This window comes from Castor canadensis, chromosome 8 (genome assembly GCF_047511655.1).
Source record: "Castor canadensis chromosome 8, mCasCan1.hap1v2, whole genome shotgun sequence".
Taxonomy (NCBI): Eukaryota; Metazoa; Chordata; class Mammalia; order Rodentia; family Castoridae; genus Castor; species Castor canadensis.
This window is the reverse complement of record NC_133393.1, coordinates 98,837,995-98,857,184: the sequence shown is the minus strand read 5'-3', so window position 1 is coordinate 98,857,184 and position 19,190 is coordinate 98,837,995. Positions and strand designations below refer to the sequence as shown.

At 45.5% G+C, this 19,190-nt stretch overlaps 1 protein-coding gene across 2 annotated transcripts in view; it reads left to right on the top strand.

Moving 5' to 3' along the window:
- The first annotated feature begins 105 nt into the window (after positions 1–105).
- The window catches only part of Avil (advillin), a 21,525-nt gene continuing 2,440 nt past the window's right edge, over positions 106–19,190 (top strand). The window contains exons 1-19 of one of the 2 annotated variants that reach the window (XM_020163379.2): positions 106–1,258; positions 3,738–3,822; positions 5,097–5,171; positions 5,859–6,055; positions 7,281–7,389; positions 7,476–7,586; positions 7,880–8,082; positions 8,537–8,615; positions 8,738–8,836; positions 9,622–9,775; positions 9,874–9,974; positions 10,431–10,568; positions 10,668–10,826; positions 11,715–11,894; positions 13,602–13,747; positions 13,884–14,028; positions 15,451–15,639; positions 16,540–16,608; positions 18,174–18,299. In XM_020163379.2, the coding sequence (XP_020018968.1) occupies positions 3,757–3,822; positions 5,097–5,171; positions 5,859–6,055; positions 7,281–7,389; positions 7,476–7,586; positions 7,880–8,082; positions 8,537–8,615; positions 8,738–8,836; positions 9,622–9,775; positions 9,874–9,974; positions 10,431–10,568; positions 10,668–10,826; positions 11,715–11,894; positions 13,602–13,747; positions 13,884–14,028; positions 15,451–15,639; positions 16,540–16,608; positions 18,174–18,299 (2,346 nt within the window). In that variant the 5' untranslated portion in view covers positions 106–1,258; positions 3,738–3,756. Of the gene's footprint in view, positions 1,259–3,737; positions 3,823–3,844; positions 5,172–5,858; positions 6,056–7,280; positions 7,390–7,475; positions 7,587–7,879; positions 8,083–8,536; positions 8,616–8,737; positions 8,837–9,621; positions 9,776–9,873; positions 9,975–10,430; positions 10,569–10,667; positions 10,827–11,714; positions 11,895–13,601; positions 13,748–13,883; positions 14,029–15,450; positions 15,640–16,539; positions 16,609–18,173; positions 18,300–19,190 lie in introns of those variants that run through there. The other variant, XM_020163371.2, reaches the window with a different exon arrangement.

Here is a 19,190-nt window from a genome sequence, read left to right as displayed (position 1 = left end):
AACACCAGTAACTGTATATTCAACCAGGGGAGAGGACGTCAGAGGTGTGGCCAGCTGCCCCGCTCCTTCAATGTGGGGTCCCTGGCCCTGGAATACACCCTCCCCATTGGCTCATGAGCTGCTTTGCTTGTAATTATCCCAAATTTGCTGTGTTCCCCTTTCAAGATGGCCATTTTAGGTGGGGGTGGGGGGATTCTGCTTCCCACTGTGACTGGGCTATGGGATTCTGACTACCTTGCTTCATGATTTGATAAATTTGTTGTATTCAAAAACTTGAAGTATAGGATGCCATTAAGTGTCTGTTTATATTTTTGGAATATTTGTATTACTTACAATTAATAAAAGCGGTTTTAAAAAACCTGTTGAGCAATGGGAGCTGCCTTCTCATCCTGCCATTATCCGTTTGGGCACTCAGCGAGCATATCCTTCTTACCTTGTTACCCCTTTGGTCATAATTGCTGGAGCACCCAGGTTGAACACACACTGAGCTTCAGGTCAAGGTTACAGAAGTTGGACTACATTAGCTCTTTCCTGGCCCCCATCGGGAACCAACTCCATTGCTGTCCAGGAGCTTAACAAGCATATGCTTGGTGTCCTATTGACTGCCTGGCATGAACCAGAAGCCCCAAGAGAATTGAGTACATTCTCCTGCACCCCTCCCTGATGCTGCCAAAGCAGGGGAGCCCTGAAATTCAGAGCCCATTATGGCTCCTGGCACATAGTAGGTACTCGTATTGGACTGAGGGGTGATTAGTGGAGACCCCAAGAAGCAAAACCTTCCTGAGCCCTCCCTCTCACAGACCTCTGTCCCTCTGAGAAATAGACCAGAAGCTTCTCAGGGAGGCTCTGCTGCCTGTCATCCGCGTAATGCATTCATATCTACAATATGGCAAATTTCATATCCTCCCTCCTTCCTGCATTATTTATGGGCTGAGCACTTTAAAAAAATCAATAGATCAGGGTGTGGAGCTGGAGTTCAAAGAAGCCTTTAAAAGTCTGCTCTTGTTTTTGCTGTTTTGAATAGGAACAGATAAAGCTTTCCCTCTGGTTTGAATAAGTCAAGCCCAGGGCTAGGCTGGCTGTGATTGGCCAGAACTAGGAAAATGTGGTTAAGATGCAAACACAAGCAAATATAACTCAGTGTCTGCAGCCATTGCTCAGCTAAGGCGGCCAGACTTGGAGCCTCCTGCTTTGGGGGGCATTTCAATACTGCTGCTGCTTACTTACCAGGAAACTGAAGACGTGAGAAGAAGGCAAGGTAAGGTCTGGTTTATGGGTGTTTGTTAGCCGGATAATCCTACAGAATAAGGCAGAATGGAAAGGAAGAGGAGATGGAAATTCCTTTGGCTTTGTCTTCTGAGATGAGACTTCTAAAGGGTTGACCCAGGAGTTTGTGCCAGTTTTGCAAGCTTCCTGTTGAGAAGTATAGAGGCATTTTTAAAGACCACTGGATAGGACAAAGACAGGACTTTGTTCATCCTTCCTCCTTTAAAAAATTACCGGTATGGTGGTATGGGTGCCTGGTAGTGGTGAACGCTTGTAACCCCAGCACTTGGGAAGCAGAGGCAGGAGGATCACAAGTTCAAGACCAGCCTGGGTTACATAGTGAGACCCTGTCTTTAAAAAAAGATGGTATGGGACAAGGCAGAAGTTAAAACCAGTTTCCTCTGCTTGGGGTCCATCCACAGGGGTATCCTTGTGAAATTAAGAGCCGCTGCCTTCTAACCTGGAATTTCAAAATGTACCCCACTCCAGGGATCTCAGCAGTCCTCTCAAAGGATTCTGAGTTAAGGACTTGAGGAAGGGAGAGAGACCCAGCTTTGGGGGACTTTGATACTGCAGATGGAATTAGATTTTCTGGGTGTTGCAGTGTGGCAAGAAGTCTCTTCTTGGAGCATCTCCTCCTGCATTTGGGGTCCCTGGCTCAGTGAACTTCCCAATTGTGAAGTCCCTGCTGGGAAATGCGACTGCTTTGGGGCTCTAAGACTCAATCCTAAAGACAGTATCTTTGGCTTTTACCAGGTTCACGCTTGTCTCCAAAGAATGAATTCATTGGCCCCAGTCCCCTTCCCCTAGGTGGGTCATGCATTTGCCTTTACCAACTGAAACCTAGGGTCTGAAGAAAACCTGAACAAATATTTCCTGGCAATTCTGAGCAGCCCAGGGTGGGGCAGTGCAAGTTATCAAATTAAATCCTCAAACACTGGCTGTTCCGCATCATCGATCTGCTTTAGTCCTGTTCTAGCAAAACACAAAGGGAGTTTGCTTTTCTTTTCTTTTTTTTTTTTTGCCAAAGTACATACTAGATAATGGCACATATTCTCTAAATCTGGCTTCAACCATCAAAACTCAATAAAAGAATGATCAGACATGCTTCTTTTTTAATTTTAGGGGGAGGGCAATGCTGGGGATCTAACCCAGGATCTCAAACATGTTAGGCAAATGGTCTAAGCCACCACACTCCCCCACACGTACCCCGCCATACCCCAAGCATGTTCATATGAACAAGCACAAAACACTTCCAAATACCAAAAAACCCATGCAGTCCCTCCTGGGGCTTAAAAACAAACCTATGTAAATCCATCAATCCCATCCTTTTTCCTTATGTGTATTCACTATGTGTATTGTCAGATATGCAAGCTCCTTCAGAAACTAATCTAGCATTCATTATGTGTATTGTCAGATATGCAAGCTCCTTTAGAGCAGGAACTACCAAAGGAGACAAATCATAATAAAGCCTCCAGGTGACCTTGGATGTGTGCAGATATTTAGTGACACACGCCACACCTTGGCTACAGAAACTGCAGGATTGGCCAGAGAGCACATGACCCACATGGACTTCTCCTTACTATTTCTTCCTTTCCCCCACTCTGCTTCCTTTAACCCAAAAGGAACTGGAGACCTGTAAGTTCTTTGAGGGCAACTCTTCCAGAGAAGCCAGAATCTGTGTAGGAGGTTCAAGGAAGCAAGCCATCTGGTCACAGCAAGACCAGGCCACAACCACCTTCCCTTGCTGGCCCCCTGAACCCTTTGTCCCAGGCCCAGCTCTGACATTTTACTTTCCCTTTTCCTCTGTAAGAGGGGGCGAGGAGGACTATATTATAATCATGTGATAAAAGCAGTAAGGGTTGAGTTTTAGAAGTTTTTTTAAAGGCAAATGAATAATAAAGGCCGGCTGGAGGTGACTAGGAATCTGGGCAGACGGAGGGAATGAGAGTGAGAGAAGGCAATTCAGTTTGGAACTATCTGACCAGGTTTCCTCTCTGCAAGTCACTGAATTTAGATATATTTGGAAGGGTAGCAGTATGTCAAAAATGGCTAAAAGCACAGGTTTGAAAATCAGATATGGATCTCATTCTAGTGCGTGTCCTTGGGCAAGTTATTAGCCTCCCTAAGCCCCACTTTTACTAAGGTAAGATGAAGCAGACAGCTTACTGCCTGAGAATTGAGATAAGCAAAGAGAATCTACACAGGGCTTAGCACATTTATCACCCCTTTAGGAAGTACTCCTTACTATTTATTCCCAGAGCTCTTAAAAGAAGCAGCAGGTAGGAAGCAGGACTTGGGGGCCGGGCCCATCATGTGAACTTGAACGAGTCATCTCCCCTACCATGGTGAAGTAGTATGGGACATAACACAAGGACATGGCAGGATGGCTAAAGAGATCAGGAACTGACAGAAAAGCTGAATTGCTTCCTAATGCAAGAAACATCACCTCTTGCTCTGTGACCTTTTAGTCCTAGGAAGACAAGCATCATGTCTCTGAGCAGTGCCTTCAGGGCTGTGGGCAACGACCCTGGGATCATTACCTGGAGAATTGAGGTGAGCAGGGCTGCTACATGAAAGCCCTCCTGCCTTCCTGGGCCTGTGAGAGGCAGTATCAGAGTGCATGCGTTCCCATCTTTGTCCCCTCCCAGGTGCTCAAAGCAGGTGGAAGAAATTCTCTTAGCCGTGGGAAGCAGGGCTCTGAGCAAAAATGAGCTTGTCCTTTACTCAGCCATCTGCTCAGTGAGTCTGCATTTCCAGAAACTATTTTGGAAAGTTGGCTGGGAGGGTGGGACCCTCCCAGGGGACTCCTGGCTGCTCAGATCAGAGTAGTAGTGAATTATATCTTCCTATGTCAGATTCCTATAAGGCAGGGGAGTGCTGCAGAAAGGGCATTGTTCATCCCTTCTCTTCCTGGGCTTGGGCCCCTGTGGGTGACTATGAGCGCCAAACTCTGGCCTGAGGAGCTCTGCCTGCCAGATGTGAATGCACGCCTTCCTCACCACTCCCCAGAGATGACACCTCCTTCACCTTCCTCAACTAGGAATGGCGACTCGCAGCTTTCCAGCAAGACTTTCAGACCACTTTCAGTATTTTAAGGCTCCCAGTTTATTTAAAAATGAACAGGTTAAAAAACGGGGTTACGAAAATTGTGGTATACTTAACCTTTTTACATTTAACACAGACATTTTACATAGTATACACACAGTATGGCTACAGGTTTACCTCACTTGGAGAGAGTCATAATTTACATCTGAGGCTGTGAATGGCCCTCCTGGAACAGGCAGTACATGCAGTGACAAGTCAGGACCCCATTCTGGGGTCTTAAATACGTGACACTCAACCTGGATCTATGCACCCCACAGGCACTCTTTAGCTTCTGGTAGCCCTCACCTGCACTGCTGGCCTTCCTTCCTACAGGGGCAGGCCTGACCAGCTCTAGGTAGTCAGAGTGTTGGAGGAGCCATTAGCACTACAGCTCAGAGGGTTTTACTTGAAAGTTACATCCAACTCTTTCCTCTTCAAAGGGCTGCTGGGGCTCACAAGGCTCCCCACAGTGTGGTGATGTGAGACCAAGCAGGACATGAGGAGAACAGGGTGAGGGAAACCAGGACAGGACCCAGATTCAGATCCAGAATGATGCAGGCAAAGCTTACAGAAACCAGAGCAATGGTCACATGAATCTTTTGCTGGCCACTTTACTCTGTTAAGGTCATGGGGTCATCTCCTCACTAATCTACCACCTGTGACAAATGGCAGAGAGGAGAGGGAGGCTTGTGGGGAAGGGAGAAGGGAGGAATGAAACCTGTACACACCACCTGTCCTTCCAGAAAATGGAGCTGGCACTGGTGCCCCTGAGTGCCCATGGGAACTTCTATGAGGGGGACTGCTACGTCATCCTCTCGGTGAGCATCCCCAGCCCTGAAAGTTTCTCCCCTGAGACCATCCCTGGGCTCACCAGAACTGCTGGTGAGGGAAGGAAATGGGGTTCCTGGTGTCTGTCTCAATTCTTCCTTAGTGCTATGCAGAGTAGGCCTGAAGTTTGACTGTGACAGGCCATCATGAGGCCTGGGTTTTAAATTTGCTTCAGAGGCTGAGTGTGGGGCCCTTTGTCTGATCCTCACAAACTTCCCACTTCCCCCTCCTGAGGCCCAGGCCCCATGCCCTGCACTAAAGTGGTATGGAAGAAGACCAGATAAATACTAGGCTTTCTCTTGCCTCAAAGTGCTCATTTTAGTTAAGGTAACAATATCCGAGTGAAAAACACTGATAGCCATACAGATGTATGGGTCAGCCATGTAAGTGCAAGGTTGCAAGGAGACCTGTAAATTTGCAGCCCAATTGGGGAAAAATCTTCTCGGTCTCCATTATTTTGAGAACAACAGCTGTCAACTTCCCTAAATGTGAGGAGAAATTTGGGTTGCCGAAGCTGGAGTCACAGAGCAGGTCTGCACAGGGGCTGGGCAGTTCTAGTACCAACTTCAGGCAGGCAGGGCACAAGCCTCTGTATGCTGTGATTTTCCATCCCAGAGGGCTGGTAGCAAAGGGGTGGTGAGCTGGCCTGTGACCTGATCTCTCTGACTATATCTCAGACCCGGAGAGTGGGCAGTCTCCTCTCCCAGAACATCCACTTCTGGATCGGGAAGGACTCCTCCCAGGATGAGCAAAGTTGTGCAGCCATCTACACCACGCAGCTGGACGACTACCTGGGAGGTGGCCCCGTGCAACACCGGGAAGTGCAATACCATGAGTCTGACACCTTCCGTGGCTACTTCAAGCAGGGCATCATGTGAGTAGTGATGCACACAGCAAGGCCAGAAACAACAGTTTACAGAAAAAGAAACCCAAAAGACCACTGTGCCTATGAAGAAAGTAATCTAAGAGATGCAAAGCAAAACAAAGCTATCACTTTCACTTATCAGAGTGGCACAAATTAGAGAGCTGGGTGGTGCCAAGTGAGGAAATGGGAGCTTGTACCCTGGTGATGGGAGTGTGGGCTGGCATTACATTCTGGAGAGTAGTCATGATGCCACTAAGGTGAATGCCGCTTCTGGGTGTATAACTCAAATCCTCACATACCCAGGTCCCTGAGGGCCCACACTCTAGAAGGAAGCAATATCATTAATGGTGGGAGGTGTCCATCACCAGGAGACCAGGCATGTGCACCAGAAGCAACAGATCAGATACACAGCCAGCACATGGACACATCTCACAGACAAGGTGCTTAATGAACAAAGTAAGAAACACTGAAGTACATAGCAAAATACCAAGTTCTGTTTTACAAAAATAATGCCCTCAAACAACAGGACACATTTTATGGGATAAAAAGAAGAGATGTTAAACTGTCAGCATGGAAGTCATGGTAGAAAGAGGAATGGGAATAGGGAACACAGATGAGAGGAAATGCGCAGACATGACACGAAAGAGGATCTTATAAGGCCTCTGATGATAATGTTCCATGAGCACTGAGAACATTGCACTTGAGATTAAAAACCAAAAGACAATTGGAATGAGCCCCAGAATTTTGAGGCTGGGTCAAGGGCAGCTTCTTCCAGGTCAGTAGTCTTCACTGAGGACCTGCTGGGCACAAAACACCACACTGAGTCATCAGGAAACCTCTGTTCCAGCATTGCCTGCTGCAGTCCTTAAAAGTGTAGGAGGTTGGACTGAGGTGAGTTCCAGTGGCAGGAAGGCTGACTCTTGGGTGGGTGGTCTTCAGGCCATGGTATCATAAATGTTTCTGCCTCTGCCTGACTTGTGTCCCTCTCTCCATTGCACACTGATATTCAGACAGTTCCTAGACAAAACAAGCCCTTCCACACAGCAGTGTTTTTATCACTGAGGTTCCCGCAAAGGTGACGTCTTCAGAGAAGACTGCCCTGATCTGCATTCACCTTGCTTATTGGTTATCATTGCCCACGTGGGCAGAGGCTGTATCTGTATAATTCCCAATGGTCTCCCTAGAGCCTAGCACATAGCAGATGATCAATAATAACTGAATGGTTGTTCCTCAGCTATAAAAAGGGGGGTGTGACCTCTGGGATGAAGCATGTGGAGACTAACACCTATAATGTCAAGCGGCTGCTACATGTGAAGGGGAAGAGAAACATCCGGGCCACTGAGGTAAGTCCTGTCCACTTATTCCTGGGCCTAGGGCTTCCCCATGGCACCTAAGACCTCCCCAAGCAATGTTAACTTCTCACCTGCAGGTGGAAATGAGCTGGGACAGCTTTAACCGAGGTGATGTCTTCTTGCTGGACCTTGGGAAGGTCATCATCCAATGGAATGGCCCAGAGAGCAATAGTGGGGAGCGCCTAAAGGTATGGCTCTTTCTAGTCTTAGCACTCTCCTCTTCCTCAAGCCCAGTCATGAGACTGGGCTTCCTCAGGTGCTGTCTCCGTTTTCCTTCCATAATGGCTGATTCGCAAGATTCAAGGTAGATCCTGGCTTTTGAGTAGACTCAGTCTTACAGACAAGCCAAATGTGTGACCCACCTCAGGGCTCTTGGCATCAGAATATCTCCTGGGTCTGGCATCCAGGCTGCTCCCTCTGAAGCCATCAGGCAGAAAGGGGTTGCAGGTAGGCTGAGTGCTTCCTTGGGTTTTGTTGACAGGCTATGCTTCTGGCAAAGGATATTCGGGACAGGGAGCGAGGGGGCCGAGCTGAAATAGGAGTGATCGAGGGGGACAAGGAGGCAGCCAGCCCGGAGCTGATGATGGTGCTTCAGGACACCCTTGGCCGACGCTCCATTATCAAGTCTGCAGTCCCTGATGAGATCATAGATCAGCAGCAGAAATCAAATATCATGCTGTATCAGTGAGTAGCTAGACCTGGCTGCTGGCTAAAAGCTGGATGGGGCGAAGGTATCCCCTAGAAAATCAGGCTCTCGTTTTGGCCCCTTGTTTTGGGTATAGGTGTCTAGCTTTCTTCTTGGTCCTTTTCAAATGCAGTACCTAGAAGGAGCTTGGAGACCCTCTTTTAAGGAGGCATCTATTTTCTGTTCTTATTAATAACTCCCCTGACCCTTGGGGAGACCTTTCTTATACTCTGGTCTATGCATGTCCAGGAATGTGAAAGGGATAAAATTTGGAAGAGAGATGCACAGAAGTCTCCTCCACCTAGAAATAGAGTCTGTATATTCCTGTCTGCATCCAAGCCACATCTTCCTTAAGAAGTCAAACTCTACCCAGTAGCTCCACACTAAAACATCAATTTAGCCACAAGATGCTTAGTAAAGAGAAGGCTCAAGCTAACCTCTCCCCTTCTCCAGTGTTTCAGACTCAGATGGGCAGCTGGCAGTCACAGAGGTGGCAACAAGGCCTCTTGTCCAGGACTTACTGAATCATGATGTGAGTAGAGCTACGGGGGCTTGGCTTGGGGTAGTCAGACATGGCTTCAGAAGCAGACCCTGTGCAAAGGCTTTCCTTCTATCTTGAGCAGCAGTAACCATATTTATCCCTGACTGCTTCAGGACTGCTACATCCTGGACCAAAGTGGAGCCAAGATCTATGTGTGGAAAGGAAAAGGAGCCACAAAAGTTGAGAAACAGGCGGCCATGTCTAAAGCCCTGGTAGGAGCTGCAGATGTACAATACTACCCAAATAATTCTGCCAATATCACTTCAGATGTGTGCAGAACCACACCAGGCACTTGAGCACAGAACACTACAGTTACATACATGGACTTCAAAGTCAGACAAACTAGGACTCAAATGCAGGTTTTACCTTTTTTACATTTTCCAGCTGAGTGTTTTGGGGAAGACTACTGAACACCACTGAGCTTCAGTTTCCTTATATCTAATACGGGGTCATACCTATCTCCTGGGGTTATAAGTATTAAAACATGTAAAGGATTAAAACCAAGTACATTGTAAAGTTCTCAGAACACTATTTGGTACACAACACCTGATTTGTAAAAGGTGCTGTTAGTATTGAGGGGATATCATGTGTTAAGGTTGACAGCCCTGGCCTCAAGGAGATTATGATATTCATACAGAGGCAGCAGAAGACCCAAGAAAGATGCACTTAAAAGCAATAAATGATTGTGACACACACACACACAAAAGAGATTTACATAATTGCTGAAAAGAACACAGCATAGAGGGTCTTGCAAAAACAATTAATAATGATCATAATCATGACAGACTAATAAATAGATGCTAAAATGTCCCACTCAGTCATTCTTTAGTAAGGTAACTTGGTCCTTAGACAGAAATGAGTCCAAATTTAACCCTGACTCCCAAGGGGAGGGATCCTATCAACTGGTTTCAAAGGCAAGAATTACCAGACAAGCAAAAAACTCAGTGTAATCCTGACTGACTTGCTTTTGTATGGGGGCGGTGGGGGAACTCTGCAGGGCTTCATCAAGATGAAGGGCTACTCCAGCAGCACCAACGTGGAGACCGTCAATGATGGAGCCGAGTCAGCCATGTTCAAACAGCTGTTCCAGAAGTGGTCAGTGAAGGACCAGACCATGGGCCTGGGGAAAACATTCAGCACTAATAAAATTGGTGAGATTGTCCCCAGAGTATCCTCTATTTGCCAAGACTCTAGAAAGAGGCATGGGTGCTTCTCACTCACTCAGCTTTTCCCAATCCCTTCTCTGCAGCTAAAGTTTTCCAAGATAAATTTGATGTGACTCTGCTACACACCAAGCCAGAGGTAGCTGCCCAGGAAAGAATGGTGGATGATGGCAACGGGAAAGTTGAGGTGAGGCTGGTGAGGAACAGCCATCGGGGCTGTTCCTGCTGCAGAGACAGGCAGGTGATTGTCTGCTTGACTTTTCTTTTCTGACACCTCAATATTCTCTAAGAGGTTGGCAAGTTGGCAGTTTCCCCACAATGCTTCAGGGAAGTAAGAGGCACATCCCCAAATGTATTATCAATAACTCACCTGGCAGACATATTCAAATCACCACTCAGCCTACAAACACCCAGCTGTGATGGAAGGCACCAGACCAGGACAACCCTGGTCTTTTTGGGATTCAAATCATGCAAATATGATGAGGCCTCACCACTAGCAGAGAAGAACCAGAGGGGGAAGAGGCATTGGGGTAGGTATAGCACCTCACCCACCTAGGTTCTCCATTCAGCACAGCCCAGTTCCCTTTAGGGAGCACCCTCTGAACAGGACGCCCACCTGTTGGGAACTGTCTCCTGTGCATAGGTCTGGAGAATTGAGAACCTGGAGCTGGTCCCTGTGGAACGTCAGTGGCATGGCTTCTTCTATGGGGGAGACTGCTATCTGGTTCTCTACACATACGAGGTGAATGGGAAGCCACATCACATCTTGTACATATGGCAGGTAGGCCTGGCACAGGTTCTCAGCCTTGGATGTGGATACTTCCGCTGGCCACTGGGCTGGAGGGGGAAGGAAGAACTCACTCCCCTGTCACCACTACAGGGCCGCCATGCCTCACAGGATGAGTTGGCAGCCTCAGCCTACCAGGCAGTGGAGGTGGATCAGCAGTTTGGCGGGGCCCCTGTGCAGGTTCGGGTCAGCATGGGGAAGGAGCCACGCCACTTCATGGCCATGTTCAAAGGAAAGCTGGTTATCTATGAGGTGAGGACCTTCAGAAATGCTCAGAGCTAGCCATCTATTAGGGGCTATGGGAGAACTGAGGAGGGGTGGGGTAGGCTAGACACAGAGACAGAGAAGAGGGTTAGTCTAAGACATTCAAGGAAATCCCAAATGCCTAGGGCTTCAAGTCCATACCACTGTCTAATAAATACTTAAGGTCTTTGGTAATCGGACCCAAATTACCTATACAGGAGCCTTACCCCAGCTATTCAACCAGCACCCTCCCCTCCAGTCAGCTGGGTGGGTCTCCTCATTAGAGCTCACAGATGTCATCCCTTCACCATATGCGCCTCTTCAAGTTTAAGGGCCACTTCTCTTGGCCCTGTCTAAAGCACTACCAGGCAATGCATAAGGTCACATGTTAGATATCCCATAAATTTGGAGTCAAGTCCTAGTCTTACCATTTAGTAGCCAGGTTTCTAAATATCAGTTTCCTCATCTACACTGGAATAATAGTACCTACTGCACAGAATTTTTAGAAGGATCAATGTAGTAATAGTAAGGCACTAGACACAGAGCCTGGCATATGAAAAAATTCTCAAAATGAAAAATAACATTAGGTCAGGCATGGTGGCACACACTGTAATTCCAGCACCTAGAAGACTAAGGCAGGGATCATGAGTTTGAGACCAGCCTGGATTACACAGTGAGTTCTAGGCCAGCCTGAGCTATATAAGATCTTGTCAAAAAACAAAACAAAAAAAACCCTACTATTACTGGTGCCATAATCCCAGCTCATCTTAACCCTTTCCACTTGGCTTAGGAGATCCTGAAGGGCAAAGATGGTATCAAGTACATCCATGTTCCCCACCATGGCCAACCAAGTGCTCACATGGTCCTTATAGATCACTCTGCTTTTCTTCTTTGTAGGGTGGGACTTCCAGGAAAGGAAATGCTGAGCCTGACCCTCCAGTGAGACTCTTCCAAATTCAAGGAAGTGACAAATCAAACACCAAGGCAGTAGAGGTGCCAGCCTTTGCCTCCTCCCTAAACTCTAATGACGTCTTTCTGCTGCGAACCCAGGCGGAGCACTATCTGTGGTATGGCAAGGTAGGATGACTAAGCCCAGTGGTCAGATGAACCCCTTGCAGCCCAGCCCTGGACACCCCTGGTCAGTAAGTTCAAGGAACTAAAGAGTAGACTGGCATTGGCCTCAAAAAGAGGTGGCTTTTTCCTAAACAATCCTCAAAGGAAGCATCCTACAATTGGCCTCCCAGAAACTCACTGATGGCCCTGCTCACCCCAGGAGACATCCCATGAACTTCTACATGCATGAAGGCTGGATAAGCTAATCTTCTCACATGAGTATGGTGGCTTGTAACAGGTCAGGTGCTAACAGAGCAAAACATGAAAAATGTGATGTCAATTCATACTCTATTAGTGCCTTTAAAAATATTAAAAACTGTTTTATAAAAAATAATTAAAGCAGGGCTTAATGGTACACACTTGTAACCCCAGTTCCTTAAGAGGCTGAGAAGGAGGATCTCAAGTTTGAGACCAGCCTGTGGTATTTATAAATATCCTGAAAGGGAACTGACTAGAAAAAGATGCTCAATATCACACTACAGAAATGCAAATTAAAACTACAATGAGACACCAGTCCACACTGATTAAGATGGCTAAAAACATGAATATAAAATGTGTGCAAGGATGCAGAGCAATAAGAACCTCCATGCATTGCTAGTAGGGCTGCAAAATGGAACAGCTTTTAGAAAACAGTTTGACAGTTTCTTATAAACATACATTTAGAGGCAACCCTACTCCTGAGTATTTACCCAAGTGAAATAAAAAGCTAGTTTCAAATAAAAGCTGTACAAAAATGTATGCAGCACCTTTATTCATAAACACCCTAATTAGAAACAATCCAGGCCAGGCATCGCTGGCTCATGCCTGTAATCCCAGCTACTTGGAAGGCTGAGATCAGGAGGATCATGGTTCTAGGCCAACCTGGGCAAATAGTTTGTGAGCGTGCAGAGCAAAATGGACTGGAAGTGTGGCTCAAGTAGTAGAGCACCTGCTCTGCAAGTGTGAAGCCCTGAGTTCAAACCCCAGTCCTACCAAAAAAATTTTTTTAAATCAACAATGCAACTAGAAAATGAGTAAACAAACAGCGATGCACCCATACAATGGAATACTACTTAGCAATAAAAAGGAATGCACCACTGATATACACACAACATTGGGTGAGTCTCCAATTCATGCTAAGTGAAAGAAGCCAGAGCGAGACTCAAGAACTAAACATTGTATGATTCCACTATGCTGTTCTGGAAAAGGTGAAACTATATTGATGAGGGATGAGAACAGATTAGTGTTGCAGAGGTTAAAGATTCAGGTAGGGTTTGACTCCAAAGGGGTAACCCCAAAGAATTTGGGGGAGGACTAAAAAGGAAACTATTCTGTATCTTCTCTGTGGTAACACGTCTGTTTGTTAAGCCTCATGGACTGCATATCAAAGAGAGTCAATGTTACTATATGTGATTAATTTTTCCTCAAAAAAAAAAAAGAATCAAAAGCAGGTGCTAAAACTCCAGCTAAGGCTGAAACAAAGATGACTCTTATCACCATTTATTCTGGGTTTCAGAGTCTAGTCCTATTCTTTTCCAGTTACTCTGTCTTCTTTCCCCTCTTTCCTAACAATAGAACAAGTCTACCTCTCCATCTGGAGGCACTATGACTCAATAGCTGATCCCGCTACACTGAGTTACTAGTTTCAGCAGCATGTGTGACTAACATCTGTGATCTCCTTGCCCTACTCAGGGGTCTAGTGGGGATGAGCGGGCCATGGCTAAGGAGCTAGCCGGGCTTCTCTGTGATGGCACCGAGGACACTGTGGCTGAGGGCCAGGAGTCAGCTGAATTCTGGGACCTACTGGGAGGGAAAACACCCTATGCCAATGACAAAAGGTATGGGAACACAGCATCCCCCTCTTCTTAACTCCCCCTCCCTTCAGGCCTGTGAAGGACACAAACCCTAAGATCCCTTTCAGTTTTAAAAACAATTTCTCTGTGGCTCTGTTCCTCTACATGGACTGTACTGCAGACTACAGCAGGAAACACTAGATGTCCAGTCCCGTCTCTTTGAATGTTCCAATAAGACTGGCCGCTTCATTGTCACTGAGATCACAGACTTCACCCAGGATGACCTGAACCCAGGTGATGTGATGCTCCTGGACACGTGGGACCAGGTAAGACACAGCCGTAGAACTCAGAACAAATGACAAGGTCCCCACAGTTCAAGCTATTTTTTTTGTGTAGCATTTCCACCAGAATGAGCCTAGATGTCAAACATTTGTCAAAGGAAGTGACTGCTTTTTTGCCATGGTCAGAGAACAGAATGTTTGAAACTCACCACCCCAGGAATTTTTTCACCTTGCTTTGGGAAAACCAAGCCATCCAATCATCCTGCCCTTCTGTATTTTGGGATTAACAGAAGCAGATTACAAATCCAGAGAATGTGGGCCTTTTAAGGAACCAAGGAATGTGAAAGGGATAGCTTCAAGGCAACCCTTTCTCAACAGTTCAGCTTAGCAAAAATACTCCGAGCATCACCTCCATGCTAGTCACTGTGCCAAGTGGATGTCACCAAGGCAAAGAGCTCCTGCTCTCAGAGTTTTTAGGCTGGTAGGAGAATCTACCCAGAGGAATATTGCACTATGATGAGGTATCCACAAGGTGCCTCAGAAGCACCAATTAAGGGCACTCAACACAGTTTAGGGACTCTAAGAAGACTTTCTGGAAGAGATGACTCCAAGGCTGAATACCAAAATATGAGTACACATAATTTGGCAAAACTGAATGGAGAAAGGGCAGGGGGCGTGACTCAAATAGCAAAGGGCTTGGTGGGGGGTGGGAGGGAAGGATGGAGAAGACCTTCTGGGCAAAGAAAAGAGTACACAGAAAAGTACAACACGAAGTGCTATCAGAACATAAGACAGTTAAGCACCCTAGAGATAAAGCTGAAGAAGTAGATATTAGCCTGGCCTACAATGTCAGAAAGTTTATTCTGATGTTTAAGTAGGTGAGTGACATGGTCATTGTGCTTTTAGATTATTCCTGCAAGTGTAGGAAAAGAGTAATGGGGTCAAGGAAGAGCTGCTATGGGCCCACATGAGGACAGTAGAATAGGGATAGAGGGATGGTGACAGATTGGACCAATGCCCTAAAAAGCCAAGTTGGCCAGCCCTCCTTAGTGACTCACTGGGTATGGAGAGTTATGGACATGACTCTGCCTTAGGTGACTGAATGGATGCCACCCCTTTGCCACTTACCAAGAATGGAAATTCAGATACACATTTTAAAAAGAAGAGCTACATTTAAGGAGGGTTTTATTTGATGTACATCAAGAGGAGGTGTTTTGCAAGAAGTTAAATTCAGGAAGCTGAACTTTAGATAGAGCTCAGGTTTGGAGATGGAGATTTGGGAGATACAAGTGGCAATTAAAATAAAAAATATCAAGCTGGTTCTGGGAAAACCTTTCTCTGCTGAACAAATTAGGCTGAGAACATTTTCTGAGGTTGTGAATTGCTGAGGGGGAATGATGAGCAGTGTACATGACCTAGGACTACCTTAGCACAAGTGCATTATCAAATACTAAATCTGTACAACAGGTGTTCTTATGGATTGGAGTTGAGGCCAATGCTACAGAGAAGAAGAACGCACTTGCAACTGCCCAGGAATACCTGCACACTCACCCTAGTGGCCGAGACACTGACACACCGATTCTGATCATCAAACAGGGGTTTGAGCCTCCCATCTTTACAGGCTGGTTCCTGGCCTGGGATCCTCACATCTGGAGTGTAAGAATGAAGGGACTGGGGAAGATGTTCTTACAGCCAGGCAAGTCAGGCCTCAAAGCTCAGGCAGGAGTTGGGGTACTGACTCAAGAGCGAAGTAAAACCAGAACCTCATTTCTCCCATTCCACTCCCTGCCTTTTACTTTTGTTCTTTTCCCCATCATCCTCATAGCCAATAGGTCCAGCTAGATCATTCACAGGTAGTCTTAGTAGTAGGCAGTGTGAATTAATAGTTTATAAAGTGCATCCACACACATTATCTTTTTGATCTTTACCACCATCTGACAACCAGTGCAGGTTATTATAGATGGGGAAACTTAAGAGGTCAAGTTATTTGTCGACAGTCACAGTTAACCGATAGGAAGAAGCCAGGTTGTCTGACTCCTTATCAACTGCTCTTTCTTCAATCTTGTAAGAACCTTGCAAGCCAGGCACTGGTGGCTCATGCCTGTAATCCTAGCTACTAGGGAAGCAGAGATCAAGAGTACTATGGTTCAAGGTCAGCCTGGGCAAAAAAAATCAGATCATATCTCAAAAATACCCAACACAGAAGGTTTGGCAAAGTGACTAAAGTGGTAGAGAGCCTGTCTAGCAAGTGTGAGGCCCTGACTTCAAACACCAAAAAATTTTTTTGAAAAATTCTCAGGCTAGGGGCATGGCTCAATTGATAGAATGCCTGCCTAGCAAGCACAAGACCTGGAGTTCAGACTTGGACACTATGAGAAAAGGACCTTTCTACGCTACATGGGCCAGAAAGGGGAATTTTCATTTTTCCCTACCTTTCAAAGGCCTCTGATTTTCAGCTCTTTTACATTTCCTCTTCAGCTCTTTTACTTTTGATGATATAGACCAGGTAGTTCCTCCACTATCAGCAATACCTCATCCTGTTCTTTCTCTTCTCAGGCAGGAAAGTCATATGAACAGTTAAAGGAGGAGCTGGGAGATGCTGCTGCTATCATGCAAATCACTGCTGTGAGTTGGGTTTATTCTTAGAGAAGCCCCATAGCCAAGAAGAGCGAGCAAGGGCTGATGGAGTGGCTCAAGTGGTAGAGCACCTGCTTAGCAAGCATGAGGCCCTAAATTCAAACCCCAGTACCACTTAAAAAAAAAAATAGTACATAGCAAATACTACAGATTCCACATAGGCAATACTCTACTATGTTCTTCTTAGTACTACTCTTGTTTGACTATTTTGATATAAAGGGAGTTTTGTTTAGTTTTGGTTTTGGTACTGGGAATTGAACCCACGAAGCAAGCATGCTAAGCACTCTACCACTGAGCTGCACCCTCAACCCCAAGATTTAAAAAATCAATTTAGAAAAGCAGATCTCAAGCATCTGAGAAGCAAAAGCAGGAAAATTATGAGTTTGAGGCCAGCCTGGGTTACATAGCAAGACCCTGTCTCAAAAAAACAAAACGCAATTTTATTGTCTAACTCTCTTTATCATTCAGGAGAGATTATAGTTATGGGCAGTACTCTTCAGAAAGAGCTTCTAACCCAAATGATATTTTTATCAGTTTCTGGTAGTAAAGTCCATAAAAACTTAGGCCATTTACCCGTTTTTACAACTAAAAGGAGTGGAGCCTCAAGCCAGGAATCCAACAGCTTTTTACATCAGCATGAATGCATGGCACCAGGTGTCCAAACCATCTAGCAGTGTTGTCCTTTGTATCCTTCAAAGTCAGATTCCAAAGCTAATGGTGATATAGTATCTTTAAACTGTATTTAAGTCAAGCATAACCAGATGCCGGTGGCTCACACCTGCAATACTAGCCACTTGGAAGGATGAGATCAGGAAGATCACAGTTCCAGGTCAGCCTGAGCAAATAGTTTGCAAGATCTCATCTCCAAAATAACCAGAGCAAAATGGACTGGAGGTATGGCTCAAGCTGTGGAGTGCCTGCTTTGCAAGTGTGAAGTCCTGAGTTCAAACCCCAGTACCACCAAAAAAAAAGAAGAAGCCAGGTATGGTGGTTCTAGAACTTGAGGCAGAGGTAGGAGAGCTGAGAGTTTGCAGGCTGGATTACATAGCAAGTTGGAGGCTAACCTGGCTGCATAGAGACCATCTCAAAAAACAAAAACAAACTGTATTTAAGAAAAGTATGACTTCAATCTGAAGACATTTAAAGGCTTTTAAATATAGGGCCTAAATAAAAGTGCCAAGAAAAGGTATGTAACCACAATATATAAAAGACATATAGGGCTGGAGTTATAGCTCAGTGGCATAGTACTTGCTTATTACCATGCTTAAACCCTTGGGTTCAATCCCTAGCACTGCAAGTAATGACAATGAAAGAGACAAGTGCACCACATATGCCAAACTGGCTATAAAGACTCACCTTAGATTTACTGAATAAGTTTTCCTAAGAACCCCAAAATCTGAATATTTTCAATTTACAGATGATTTTGACATGCACTGTTCTGAAAAATGATTACAAAAGGTGAAGTGATATAACCTAAAATGTAAATATTATACACATGCAGGTCACATAAAATCACTGAACAGTCTTTTCCTGTTGTCTATATTCTTATGTAGGACATGAAGAATGCAATTCTCTCCTTGAATTCTGATGATAGGGAACCAAAATATTACCCTATAGAAGTTCTATTGAAGAATCAGAATCAGGAGCTGCCAGAGGATGTGAACCCTGCCAAAAAGGAGGTGAGTGGCCAAAGGAACTGCATCTGACAGAAGTGGAACTCCCCATCACTTAAAGCACCCATCTCAATAAAAGACCAAATAGTTCTGGCACATTTTAGGCACTGAATGGATATTGACCCAGTGGCTCAAACCAAAAACTGAGGGCTCCTTCTTGGTATTTTTTTTCTCACCTTCTACATGAATCCATCAGGTAGTCTCTGTCCACTCCTCTTCATCTTTGCTGCTAGTCTAATCTAGTCCAGCCACTATGGACTAGTGTATCAACTTATTTCCACCCCAACCCTATAATCTATTTCCAATATAATCATTATTATTATTAATAACCAAAGGGATCTTTTTTTTGGGTGGGGGGTACTGGGGTTGAACTCAGGGCTTCTTGCTTGCAAAGCAGGTGCTTAGCATTTGAGCCACACCTCCAATCCATTTTTGCTGTTATTTTGGAGCTGGGGGTCTCATGAACTATTTGTCCAGGTTGGGATCAAACTTCAATCCTCCTGATCTCAGCCTCCCAAATAGCTATGATTACAAGTGTGAGCCAATGTGCTCAGCTCCAAAGGGATCTTTTAAAAGCAGATTGCACTGCCCTGTTTAAAACACCTCAAATGGCTTCCCACTATGCTGATAAAAGAATCCAAATATCTACACAATCTGGCCCTTGTCCCCTCTAGGATTGTATCTCACGTATCACTACTCTCTTTAACTTACTACCCTTCACCCTTTTCTTTCTTTAAACATGCTTATAACAACCTTGCATGAACATTCAGGAACATCAGAGTCAGCTCCTTCTTACCATTTAGGTCTTAGCTCCAATGTCACCTCCCCAGATAGGCTTTCCCTGATCATCCATTACCTCACACTGATTTGTTCATTGTCTGTCTTCCCCTCTAATAA